Raw genomic sequence first — 13,408 nt, 5'->3', positions numbered from 1 at the left:
TCTGTATAATGGACCAGGATGTGATTATCTGAGCAGCCTTTTGTTACTTCCTGCAGTATGGCTTGGATCGGATTCTGGGCGAGGAAAAAAGTCTTGCTTTACTGGCAAGAGCCATTGATCCCTCGCAGTCTGCCATGATGACCGACGTGGTGAAGCTCCTCTCAGCCATCTGCATCGTCGGTGAAGAAAACACGTATGTTGCCTTATGCTGCACTTCTCTACTGTTTTGCTGATCAATTCAGATGACAATGCTGTGCATGGCAAAATGTGCTCAGACAGCTGAAATTGAAGTATATGATGGAAAAATATGCTTATAAATGCATTTCCCCCCCAGATAGCTATATCATTTCCTTAGCTCCAGGTAACCTTGGGTAAAATATGGAAAGAAAGACCTAATGGTCAAAATCCTTATAAATGAATGTATTACTTGAATTTTTTTTCAGTTTCACTCATGCATTTCATGTTCTCATTTAGCCTGGAGAAGGTCCTTGACGCCATCACCACAGCAGGGGAATGGCGAGCCATTGAGAGGTTCAGCCCTATTGTACAAGGACTCCGAGACCGCTCGGTTCAGTTACAAGTGAGTGATAATTACGTCTACAGCCACCGACACCTTACTTCCCTCAGATTTCCCAAAAAAAGAACAGAATGACTGGAAATGTGAACATACCTACATATCAAAGCCACGTTCAGATCTTGAATTTATTGTATTGGTTAGAAAAGAAATTGATATTAGGTATTTTTTAGATCATGGGCTATGGATTGCTTGTATCATGCTAGGCTGAATGTGTCTTTTGTGTTTGTTTTTTCTTTGATATTTCAGTGACATGAAATTATAACTAGTGTTTCATATAATCTTTTCAGAAACAATTTGTAGCGAAGGCTTTGGACTTGACTTTCTTTTTAACTCAGATTGAGCAATGTTCTAAATAGCAAAGGCATTGTGCCATTGTCAAACAAATAAAACACGACACATCTGTTTGATTCAGCTGTGTGTTTAGCAATAATTTTGAAATAATATCAGTACTTTCAGGGGAATCATAATCATGCATATATTAAAAAAAAAGGCACTATCCCATTCAGCTACACATGGACTGTCAGTACCAGATGCTTCAATTAAGCACAGACATCCACTTTAATGATCGCTTAGAGTACAGACAGGACAGAATGTGAAAGTCTGCCACCCAATTCATCTGCACTGTTTCTGTTGACATCAGCCTGATATCTGCAGACAGCTGGGAAGAGACTCGATGAAGTAGAATTCCCACACTGTTCACTCACGTTCAGCTCCGCATCTCAAAGCCAGAAATACGAGCTCATCACCAAGCGCACGCGGAGCGCAGATCAGTCTGCAGTTCTCTTTTTGTCAATTCTTCTCGTAGATATGATCTCCAGATTCACTAACAGATATCCAGAAACAACTAACCGTCCAAAAAAAAAAAAAATACTGCTGTAGGTCTAGAAAGACAGCAACTATTCATGCCACAGTTTATGGGACAGCTACAACTCTTTTTTAAATTTTTATTTATTTTTTATGCGTGTTTTTGTTATTCTTGTTCCACTCATTCACTAATATTGCCCGTTTTCATACATTTCCATCATTTATTCATTTTGGAATTAAGTTGTGTACCCAAAGCCTAAATTACAGCCTCTAACCACAGCATGCACATCTTTCTAACTAACCAAAAATGAACACACATTGATTATGAAGTGGTGCACTTGTGGCTAATTTGAAAATAAGTGCTAGTAATGACCAGGGCCAGGTTTGTTCCTGATTTAGGATGAACCTCTTCCATTATTTCACGCGATGTGGAAAAACCTTAACTGACAGTACATCTTGACCCTATGAGACATTCAGTCACAATATGCGCACAAACACTTGGAATTTTACATTTACTCAAGGCCACATGTAGAAAAATGTTTCTGGTGCAGTGCGGGTCTAGTGTCAAAACACATTAAATGTATAAATTGTCTGAAGTGTATCAACACATGTTATGTACCGAAGGAAATTGGAAATAGGACTACACCAAAGAAATAGTAGCCGAAGGACACTTTGCACGTAGTCATGTGAACATAGTGTACTATCAGTTGGTGGGATCTGTAAGCCAGAGTGGAAAAAAGCTGACTTGAACATACGTAGATCAAACGAAGTACAGTGTGTCAGTTTACATTCTGGCTTGCGGAAAATGTGCCTCTGCACTAACGGGTGAGAAAACAACCCTTCATTCTGGAAAATGCCTTATTATAATTTTCTTTGATCTGTTGAATCCAATTTTGACAACCCATGAGCTGCTGAGTAATTACAGTGCCCCCGTCCTCTCCAAGGGCTCCCACAACGGGGTCCCGGACCTCAGGTTGGAAACCACTGTGATTATAAACAGGATGTCATTACGCTCCCTTCATAACAAACATAATATCTCATTAACCTGCATACACCTCACTTATATATATATATATATATATATATATATATATATATATATATAAAACCAAAAACATATTTAGCCCAACACATTGAATTTTACATTCCTGGGTGCTTTCACTTAACATATATTTCCTCTCATTGGAGGAGGAAACTTTTTATTGATAAGCTTCCTGCTTATATACACACTTGAGATGATGTGCATATGGGCTTTTCTAGACATGACCAGCATCGGTTTGTGTCAATAATGTTATTCATTATTAAAGTATGCTGTCTGCATTTCTAATCACTAGCTCTGGGATGTGAATTGATAATTCCTCCCTGATGTTCCCCCTCGCCCGTTCAACACGCACGCCTGCACGCATGAACAATCACACATTTTCTCCAGTACAATGATTTGCTTCTTTTGTTGTTTATCATTCTCATGCAGTGACCATCACTGAACCTAATTAAAAGATGCAATCGTTTTTCCCTTCTTGTGGTTTTATCATCAGCGCTCAGTTTGTTGTAACTACATGTGACAGTATGATCTCTCCCAGAAAGTGAGAGGTAAGGAATCAGTCATCAGTGAGGGAAGAAAAATATTCTTACGTGGAAGGAATCCCAGATATAAAAGATTTAAGGATTTTGATGGTTGAATTTCAGAATGCTGCTTATCTCAAATAGACCAAATTCATCCGTGGCCATGCAGACACATCTCTTTCTACATGACCGAGTTGTATCGATGCTATATTATTACCTCCCAGTGTCTAATAGACAGCACAAATCCCTTTTAAACCCAAGCGTTTTTATAGCCTATGAATACAATTTTTTCTGACTAAAGCAACGTGTCGCTGTCTGTCTTTACGAAGCCAATGTCTGAGAAAGAAGACTATAATATCGTCAGGCGGGCATTTAGACAACAGTGTCAACAGAAATGTCAGATGGCAGTGTTTTTTTTTTGGATATCAAAAACTCAGAAGCTAAAGCGGATGAGGAGATTACTCACGTTGTCTAGTTGGACTTATTGGTGAACAATATTCCAATAACCTGAAATGTTTCAGTAATTCATGACAATATGGATGCTTTGTTTACATTGTTAAGTAGCAGGGTATTTTTTTTTTTACTCTTTGTCGAGGAATGAACAGCGCAGGGAATCTCTTACATAACTGATGTATTTGCTGTAATTGTTTCAACTTCCTGAGACAAGTGATGAAAATGTTTTTTGATGCACCGTCATGTTACTTGCTTTATTTCTGTTTTAAAACGTTATGTTAAAGACAGCGTGGGGGGAAAAAAAAAAGAAAAAAAAAAGGCAAAAATAGGAATATGCTGTATTTGACAATGATTCTCAAGGCATCTGAATATTTAGCATGGCCATGCCTTCTTTTCACACATGAACGGAGTGCATCTCTGATCAATAATAGATTTTTCTGTTTGTGTTTGCCCAGCTAGTCAAAGAGTTGCAGGGTGCAGCGGTCCCTGTGTAATAAACCGAACTCAGGAGGGAGTGGAAACAGCTTCCCAAAAAAAAAAAAAGAAAGGGGGGAAAAAAAAAACCCAGTTTGCCCTCAAATTGACTGTTAGTTAGTTTTGTGCGTACGGGTCTGCAGTTGTTGCATTAATATTAAAATGCCGCCCCCCCAGCTGGTGACTGGAGAAAATAGACATGCATTAGTTATGGTCCTCTGCTTCCAAGGGACATAATTCATTTAGAATGCATGCCAGCATGCTTTTCATCAACTTCTGGAAAAAAAAAAAAAAAAAAGTCAGTCATCTCTTCCTTTGGTTGTCTTTCTCCCTCTTGTCTCTGTCTTTGTTCTCTGCACTTTTCATGTTGCAGGTGGCATGCATGCAGCTCATCAATGCTCTGGTTACATCTCCTGATGAGTTGGACTTCAGGCTGCACATTAGAAATGAATTTATGCGCTGCGGCCTGAAAGAGATACTGCCGGTAAGCAAAACTCAACCGCACACGTTCGCAAACGCACAATATAAAACCCACACTCACCTTGTAAATATTTAAATGAGTTGTCCACTCCAGTGAAATATTTTCGATTTGCTCCAGCAAATAATTTATGAAACAAAGTTGAGTTTGTACGCCCTCTGTCTGTGTAGCAGCCAGAAACCAATAAAGTTTCAAGCGTCTGGGCTAATAATCTTCTTCCTGGCTTTAAAACATCTACCTAACATGTTTATGTGTTGTAAACAGTGTTGCTTTTACTGCCAAGGTAATGAATAAATAAAAGTAAGAAGTTGTAAACAACAATGGGTCGTATCGGTTTCGAGCCTTTTGGCTCGACTTGATCTTAACTACTCCATTTTTGTTGATCGCGTCTTAAAGGTTGTCAAGCCCCTCACAATAATTTATGTGGCTGAGTTTTGTGTCTCAATGCATCTGTTGAGCCTTTTGTTACCTCCCTCTCCCTCGATTCACCTGTAGCACCTGGCGGCGATCAGAAACGAGGCCCTTGACATCCAGCTCAAGGTGTTCGAGGAGCACAAAGAAGAAGACATGATGGAGTTTTCTCACCGCCTGGAAGACATCAAGTGCGAGCTGGAATATCCTTTTTGCTTTCGCCAACATAAATATACAAGTGGCAGGTCAGGTTTATGTGTACGTTCTTCTTTAATTTGAGGTTGACTTTGCTTGGAAATATTAAGGGTGTCAGTTTGAGGTCAGCTGTTCTTGAAAAGATACTATGAAATGTGAAAGTTAAAGAAAATACCCAACAATTCCTCCATGTCATTATTTTCTCCTTTCTGATGTGAAAAAGCATTTAAGGAAAAAAAAGAAAAAAAAAAAGAAGAGGTATTGGTCCTTGACCTCTTGCACCGATGCGGAGGATGTGTTCCGTATTGTGCAGAGCACAGTGAAGGACAGCAGTGCGGAGCCCTATTTCCTCTCTATCCTGCAGCACCTGATGCTGATCCGCAACGACTACTTGGTCAGGTAAGGTCAGCGCCGCGCACGCACACACAGAGCATTGGTAATCGAGAATGTAATGAAGCAAGCGGCACTTTCAATGATCAATTTGCCAGTTCATTAGACTGGTATTTATTTATGTTTTCCTATTTCTTCCCATATGTGCATCTGTTGTTTGCTGGTGTGTTTATGATCCGAGCTTTCCTTATTGATAAGAAAGTCATGCAGTCAATGTATGATTTGCACCCCAGAGTTTTGGTTGAGCTCGGAGTGTAATACTGTAACTTTCATTTTATATATGAAATAATGACGTACAGAAACTAGAGTAAGTACAGTTGACCACTTCTTAGCACTTGTTAATGAGGTACACTGGGTGGGGAGCTTATGTTCAGTTGGGGTCTAACTCCTTCTGCCTGAAATCCTCTCAATGACACCGGCTAACAAAGAGAATGCGCTCTCTTTCATCTCGCAGCCATCTACAGCAACTATAGCTCCAGAGAATTTCTCATCAGCTTTTAATGGTACTTTTCAAAGGCTTATTTTATGTTGGTTCGCTCACAGCTGGGTGCGACTTAAACCGTAGTTTGATCAAAAGATGGAGCTTTTATCTGAAGAATACCAAATGTATCACCTGCAGTTTTTCCTCCCACCCAAAAACAACACCTGTCAGACACTCTCCTCTGACTGTGTCTGATTAATTTGCTGTAATAGAAATCCTTATGCACGGATAATTAAATGCTAACACGACTTCTTTTGGAGACGTCACCATTAATACCATCTACTTGGTGAACGACAGTGACATAAGAATATTCAGCCAACTCGCAAAGCTGCATGTTACAGTCCTGTGCTCACCCCACGAATATTATGTTTTACCTCTTTTATTCATGTTCTGACAGAAAACCTGCTGAGCCACATCGCTTGCTTTATCATTTTTATCTAAATTATTAATGCTTTGTTCAAACATTCAATTTTATAATTTGTTTTATAATTGCTGAAACAGTTTGTCAGTTGATCATTCATTAACCTTAAACCAACTATTGAGTGATGGTGGTCCTAATTTAGCTGAGATAAGAATGAATCCCCACAGGCCTGTCAAACCTGAGAGATTCCTCCATTTGCTGAGGGATGTTACATCTGGAGCCTCGTTGAAATGACGCGACTTCAATATGAATTAGGAAACTGAAGCAAATAGCCAACAGAGTACGTTTGAACTTTTTGGGTTTAAAAGGCCGACTTCACGACTGGTGCAGGCGACTGGTGACCTGCGGCCTTCCTCATTCGTTATGGCCTGAGATTTAGTTTCAAGAGATTAATGCATTGTTGGTTTCACAGAATGTTTTTTTTTTTTTTTTAAACCACATTAAGGTTAAAAAACTGGTCACTCATAATTTTGTGGCCCTCATATTGATTAAAGTTCCCTTCATTTGTTTCAGGAACTTCTGAACGTAAAATATCATCAAAACCCATTGTAGTCCCTTCAAGTGTGACCAGATGGTTTACATACCGTGACTGAAATATTTTGACGTCTATCTGCATGAAAACATGCAACCTTTATAGTGCTCTACTACTCCTGTGTAAGAAGTATTCATTGATGAATTGTAAGTGATGTGGACGTATTGGCACGTTGATCAGCCATTTATGTTTACTGATGTTCTTTTTTGGGGGGGGGGAGGGATTTAGCATCCATTCAGACGAGTCGCGTCTCTAATTATCCAAAATGACCTATCTGTCCTCCTGCTTGTACCGTGCCATCTGCCAAAAGCCTCAATTTTCATTTTCAACATCCGCGCGCTGCAAGTAATCCCCTCTTTTCTCTGCCCTGCTGTCTTTGCAAGCTGGATGTATTCCCGCCACACCACCTTGAATCTTTTGCTAATGCTTGAACTTCACATGGGAAACTAAATGTCTGTGCATATTGACACTTGGTTTTGTCTCAACATATACAGACCAGACGTGCAAACCAAAAGATGAGCTAAGAGAGGAAGGGAGGAAATCTGTGTGAGAGAACCAAACTTTTTTTTTTTTTTTTTTTTTTTCGTGTTTTTCTTTTAAACGGTGTCAAAACAAAACAAAACCGCAAAACAGAATGCTGGGTTAATGAGCACAGATGTGCTTTGGGATCTGCCATAATGACAAATAATGAGGGATGTTGCTTTTAATTTGATATTTTTCATTTTCATTATGACATTTATCCTATTTGATATCTGACCGTTTGAACAGTATCTCCAGACATTTGCAGTTTCTTTGTGTCAGTCACCGAGCCCTCCGAATGTGTCTGATCTTCATCCACGTGGAGGTTTCCATCTAGCAGCGTCTGCTTTTTGTTCATGAGCTTCATTGCACTTGTGAATAAACAGATGAATGTCAAATAAAGTTCACGTATATGGCACACTTCATGTCCTGGGCAGTCTCAATGAGACGTGTAAGATCAGACGCACGCACGCACGCACGCACGCACGCACGCACGCACGCACGCACGCACGCACGCACGCACGCACGCACGCACGCACGCACGCACGCAAACCATCACCCTCACTATTGGACGATGACCCTGTGGAAGAGCTGCTGAGCCATTGCTGTGCTCCCAGTGACTCAGTGATCGCTGGAGTCAAGTGATTTCTGATTTATTCAGTCAATATTTCTGTGTTGAATCACATGAGTATGAGATGATTCTCGCAAAAGCATTCATCCATTTGTTGCTGGACAGTTGCAGAGATGCCCTCAAAAACAATGTTTTGATGAATGGTTTGTGGATTTTAAGGGAGTTCTGTTGAATTTACATGATGTGTTTTTACTCAAATTCTGCCGGGAACTCGTTTATCTGCACAACATGCATAACATAAGATTGCAGTGGGATTACACGTATATTTTTTTAGCATTTCATTTCCCCCCAGTTGGCTGTAAATTGTAGCAGCCCAGTGAGAGGCATTCAAAATCTGATGATTGCAGAGTCATTTATCACTACACATGCGGCAACTTATCTAAATGTCTTCCTTTGATTGCACTGCACTTCTTGCAGCCGATTGTAGTAATGATCTGTTGTTGGCACAGTCTTTGAATTCTTGATCTCAAGGATACTTAGCCCCCTTTTTTTCTTGGTTGCCAAAGTCGAGGGATAATGAAAGCAGCATGATAACATCGACCGATAACATGCCCTTTTTTTTTTTTTTTGGTCATTGTGACTGTTAGCAATTCTATCAGCTCATCTTTTAAATGTGTCATGATATCAGATCGAGCCTCAGCATTGTTTTAGGAAGAGGTGGGAACTGGCTTCCCAGATTTATCACTGTTTATAAGTATCAAAGTATTAGTTCATGATTTGGTCCAGAATGGATTAGGACTCTCAGTGGCATTGTTGTGAGATAATGAGCAGATCAAACAGACACTTTGTCTTTAACTTGCAGTACCACTGTGGCTCCCAGCCTTGCATGTCATCCATTGTTGCACTGTAATATTTCCTTTTGCTTATTGAGGCTTGCCCTCGGTTATTCTGAGATTAGTGCATTCAAAGGAGCAATGTGAAACAATTTAACTGCGATTACTTAACAGCTGCTAATTGGTTGGTGTCTATTCCCCACTGCTCAGTATCATCAAAACAGTGCTTATGCTAAGGTGTAAGTGGTGTTAAATGGCTGTTTTTGGATTCAGCAGCTCTCTGGGAACTGAAGAGCCTAAACGTGTGTAACATTAACGTGGCTCTCTTTTTGTAAGTGGTACTGTCTCAACGGTCAACACTGTTAAGACCATGTCATACGCAAGATTTGGTCAGTAGGGCGCTGGAGCCAATTTCTCCAGACTATGGGAAAACCTAGATTATAGCCTGATCCTGAACATTGGAGACAATTTAGTCACTAAATGACCTGCAGTGCATGTTTTTGGATTGTGGAATTAGCTAGGGTAAATAGCAGAAATGTAGGCATCCACAGGGAGAACATGCAGGCAATGAAATCATGTCTCACGTCTCTTAATTGCCTTCTGACTCTTATACACCACTTACTGTGACCCACAGGCCTCAGTACTTTAAGATCATTGAGGAGTGTGTTGCACAGATCGTGCTCCACCGCAGTGGCACCGATCCAGACTTCAGTTACCGCAAGCGCCTAGATGTTGACTTCAGCCACCTCCTGGGCAAGTTTTCATCCCTTTCCATTGCTTATTTACACTATTGACTTTCAAAAAAAAATAAAAAGGGCATTACTAACAAACTGACAACTCTGTGTTTGCAGAGATATGTGTGGAGAAAGCTCGGACAGACGAGTACGAACAAAGAGCTTCGGAGCTGGCACAGAAGGCAAGTATTGACCCAAAATAAATAAAAAATAAATAAATCGCCCAAGATTTTCATTGTGTATGTTCACTATGCCATCGGGACAAAACAAAACCATAGCTTGCTGGCATTTATACAATTGTTTTTGTATAAAATAGCATTTTTTAATAAAAAATAAGCACTGCGAAGTAAACAGAACTCAGGTAATTCCTCAGGGTTTATGTTAAAATAACAGAAGATCATAAACATGACAAACATTCTGTAAATTTTCAGAAAATAACCTGAGAAATACCTTCTTACCGTCAGCAATACATATGGTGACATTTCTTTTGGAATAACAATCAGACTGACCTTAAAATACGCAGGTCCCTTAATACAGCCAAGCAAGCCGAACGCTGTTATAATGCAAGGTAAAGTTTATTTTTCCTCTGACCGTGATTTTTCTACGTGTTGACAGCAGATGCTATTCTCAACGTTTTTATTCTAATAAAAATGTTCGGATGTCTTCTTTACTTCAAGGTTCTATACTCATGTTTAATTTTTTTTTTTTTTTTTTTTTTGGTTCGTTTCCCAGATGAGAAATAAATAACTTGGTCCAGGCTTTCACTCCAGTCAATAAGTCGCTAGTGGAAAAAAAAAAAAGAAAAAAAAAGCAGGAAGCTGTAGGTCGGTAGTGCAGATGAGAAAGATACTACAACGCATTTCACAATACAAATATTTGCTGTTTAGTTAACAATTTGTTGACTGATTAAAATTCTTGAAGTAATGTATATAATTAGGAGTGAAACCGAGATGCTGTTTGTTTCAAGATGCTGCAGTTTAAGCTCGCGTCTCTTTTGCGAACAATTTTAGCTTGAGTGTGTTTGTGAAAACATGAGAAGAATAACTGTAGAAAAAGATGTTTTCACTATTTTAAAAGAAACACTGCATTGTTCCCTGTTTTGGAAAGGAAAAAAAAAGCAATTTTGGGTGGTACTTTGAGATAAAATGTGCAATATTTTAACATGCTAATGTTTTATCTCTAAGTTAATATGGTAATATCTTATCTATGTGGGTTCTGGAGTGAAATGAGTTCAACGCTTCTGATTAGAAGTATGGATTCAGTGATTTGCATGTGAAAGGTTTTCGTAATGAATGTGTGTTTTCTGTTCAAGTTTGATGAGGAGTTCCTGAGCAGACAGGAGGCACAAACTCAACTGGCAAAGTGTGAAGAAACCGTAGCAGAACTCCAAGCAGAGCTCCAGGCCTTCAGGTCTCAGGTAGGTTTTATATGTCAGTGTGAAGTTTTCTACTTTTCAACAGGATGATGGAAAACATCGAAACATTTAGTTTGATGACTCAACAACTGTTTGAATGTAGGAAAAAAAAACCTTGCAGTTGAACTTTCTGTTCTTGCTCCACATTGTAAGATGTTCTTGTTATTTTTGGGGTGCCGGATAGGGATGGGACTGGCTGCTTCATGCACTGGAGCCTGCAGTTTGGTTTGACATGGAGGCTGCTCTGCTGGCGAGCTGACACTAAGTCTAATGAGAACACTGACCGGTCCTCCACGTTGGCCATTTCTAATTCTCAGATCTCTATCCCATAAGAGGAAATTGTTCTAAAAGCAATTTATTCTGACAACCCCTTCAGCCTCACTGCTGGGGCTTTCTTCAATACCCCTACACCCCCCCCCCCCAACACATCAGGGAGTTGCTCCCACACCCTGGCACTGCAAGATAACTACACACTCAGAGAGGGGGAGCCAACTTCCGTTTTATTTTCCTGATAATTTTTCAATTTGAGTGAGCAAACACAGAATGCATACTCAAATAGTACCTTGGTTGAAATGGCAATAGTATTTTTAACCAACACACACGCACACGCACACACACGGGCTCTCTGTCTTTGTCCATTCACCCTCCGTCAGCCTCACTCTCATGAGCATGCTAGTGCACACACTTGTTAATTCAGCGAAGGTGTTGTTCCCCGTAGACGCGGTGGCAGCGTTGGGCCAAGGGCTGACCTTTAGTGTGCGTCTTTAATCTAAAACTGCTGCATCGATCAATAAGTCATTTGTGCTGTATGATACAATTTACAAAGCTTGTAGGCCCAGTTATAACATTTGATTTTTATTTTATTTTTTTCTTTTAGCTTTGGAAGAGAACAAACAAATCATTGTTAAATTGTGAACAGAATCATGGCTGCTTATAGGCTTTTGCCCTTTTCTGAGTGAATGAGGAAACATGTCTTTGTTATACAGAGTGAAGCGACGTGACACGAGTGTGGACTACACACTTGGTGCTCTGGCTACTGAATAGGAAAAGTAATATTCACTGCAGTCAAACAAGTGCAAAGTTTAAATGACATGAGGGAAGTGTAACAATCTGAATCTTCTTCAAAGTGTGATCTGACCTTCACTGACAGACGAATCTAGGTTGCATATTTATTTTTTCTCAAAAGAGCTTTGAAATACAGAAGTTTTGATTCAACTAAGACTTTTTAATTGAAGTTTTTTTTACAGTTCCAAGTGATAACTGAAATAGTCTGATTTCTCAACATGTGTAGTCTGTTTTTTTTTTTTTTAGCTTTCAATTCTTTAGCTTGAGCAACGTCATTTGGAGACTAAAACTAGTAAATAATTGTTGGTGTGTCTCATGAATTTTAGTAATTTCAATAGTTGGGGATGTTGTTCATCTTTAAATGTGTGACTCTGGTGGCCAAAACTTTCCGTCTTTGTGTTTTTCAGTTTGGATCGGCTCCTGCTTGTGTGACCGCTCACCAGGCCGTCCAGGCGTTGTCTTGCCCCCCGCCTTCAGGACCTCATCCAGCCCATGCTGGAATGCCCCCTCCCCCTCCGCCTCCCCCTCCCCCTCCTCCACCCCCACCCTTGCCCGGCTGCCCTGCTGCCCCTCCTCCGCCCGGGCTGCCTCCTCCGCTTGGTGCTCCCCCTCCGCCCCCTCCCGGGCTGTTCGGCGGTCTGGGCTCCCCCACCCCACACACGCTGCCTTACGGCCTCAGGCCCAAGAAGGAGTTCAAACCTGAGACCTCCATTAAGCGCCTCAACTGGTCCAAGGTAGGACGCCGGTAGATTTCTGCACTGTGTCATGTCGCACCATCGCCAAACTTCACAACAGAAAACTCTAAATTTAGGCCAGAGGTTTGTGATGTTTCTCTCCTCTCCAGTTTCTTCCTGATGTTCATTAGCAGCACCTGCAGAGTACAGCTGTTTTCCTAAGAATTAAACAACAACTTTCGACTTTTGTGCCAAGACAGTAATAATTGAAAATAACAGATGATGGTATGCTAATGGCGGAGCAGTGACTGCAGATGTTTTTTCTCTGTTGCTCTAGCAGAGCAATATACCTTCACACCACAAGTGGTGTTAGTTTGCGGTTCGATTAATAATTTAATTTGAGGTTTACGTCAGTGCAGGTGTTCGACAAACTAAACCAGATGCTTGAAATTTCAAGTGAACCCTTTAGTAGGACAGGCGGACGACAGACAGCTGCAGGAGACCCCCGCATATGGTTATGTGTGGGACAAAGCTGTTGAGAAAGTTCTTCTGCAAACAGATTTCAAACTTCAAACTGTTGCCCACAAAAACAAAATACAGGCCGTGGTACATTTTCAAAGTAACTATCGTGCAGACAACTGTCACCTTTTTTTTTTTTATGATTATTATTGTTCAGTAGCTCCATGCAGGCGTTAGTGTCACATAACACATGACTCCAGCATGAATTATAGTCCTAAACATTTTGGAAGTGATTTGGCAAAGACTGCTTTGATACCGTGAGTTGAAAGTACTGCGATATGCCACTCCCAATGCGACTTC

General features: G+C 40.4%; 1 protein-coding gene across 1 annotated transcript in view; it reads left to right on the top strand.

The window, feature by feature from the left end:
• The window catches only part of LOC115391784 (protein diaphanous homolog 3-like), a 162,235-nt gene that overhangs the window by 27,288 nt on the left and 121,539 nt on the right, over positions 1 to 13,408 (top strand). The window contains exons 7-15 of the mRNA XM_030096137.1: positions 57 to 193; positions 475 to 580; positions 4,245 to 4,355; positions 4,845 to 4,963; positions 5,238 to 5,354; positions 9,337 to 9,455; positions 9,554 to 9,618; positions 10,749 to 10,853; positions 12,323 to 12,649. Of these exons, the coding sequence (XP_029951997.1) occupies positions 57 to 193; positions 475 to 580; positions 4,245 to 4,355; positions 4,845 to 4,963; positions 5,238 to 5,354; positions 9,337 to 9,455; positions 9,554 to 9,618; positions 10,749 to 10,853; positions 12,323 to 12,649 (1,206 nt within the window). The remainder of the gene's footprint in view (positions 1 to 56; positions 194 to 474; positions 581 to 4,244; positions 4,356 to 4,844; positions 4,964 to 5,237; positions 5,355 to 9,336; positions 9,456 to 9,553; positions 9,619 to 10,748; positions 10,854 to 12,322; positions 12,650 to 13,408) is intronic.

This window comes from Salarias fasciatus, chromosome 1 (assembly GCF_902148845.1).
Source record: "Salarias fasciatus chromosome 1, fSalaFa1.1, whole genome shotgun sequence".
Taxonomy (NCBI): domain Eukaryota; kingdom Metazoa; phylum Chordata; class Actinopteri; order Blenniiformes; family Blenniidae; genus Salarias; species Salarias fasciatus.
The sequence above is the reverse complement of the archived record's forward strand: the minus strand, read 5'-3'. Positions and strand labels throughout refer to the sequence as shown.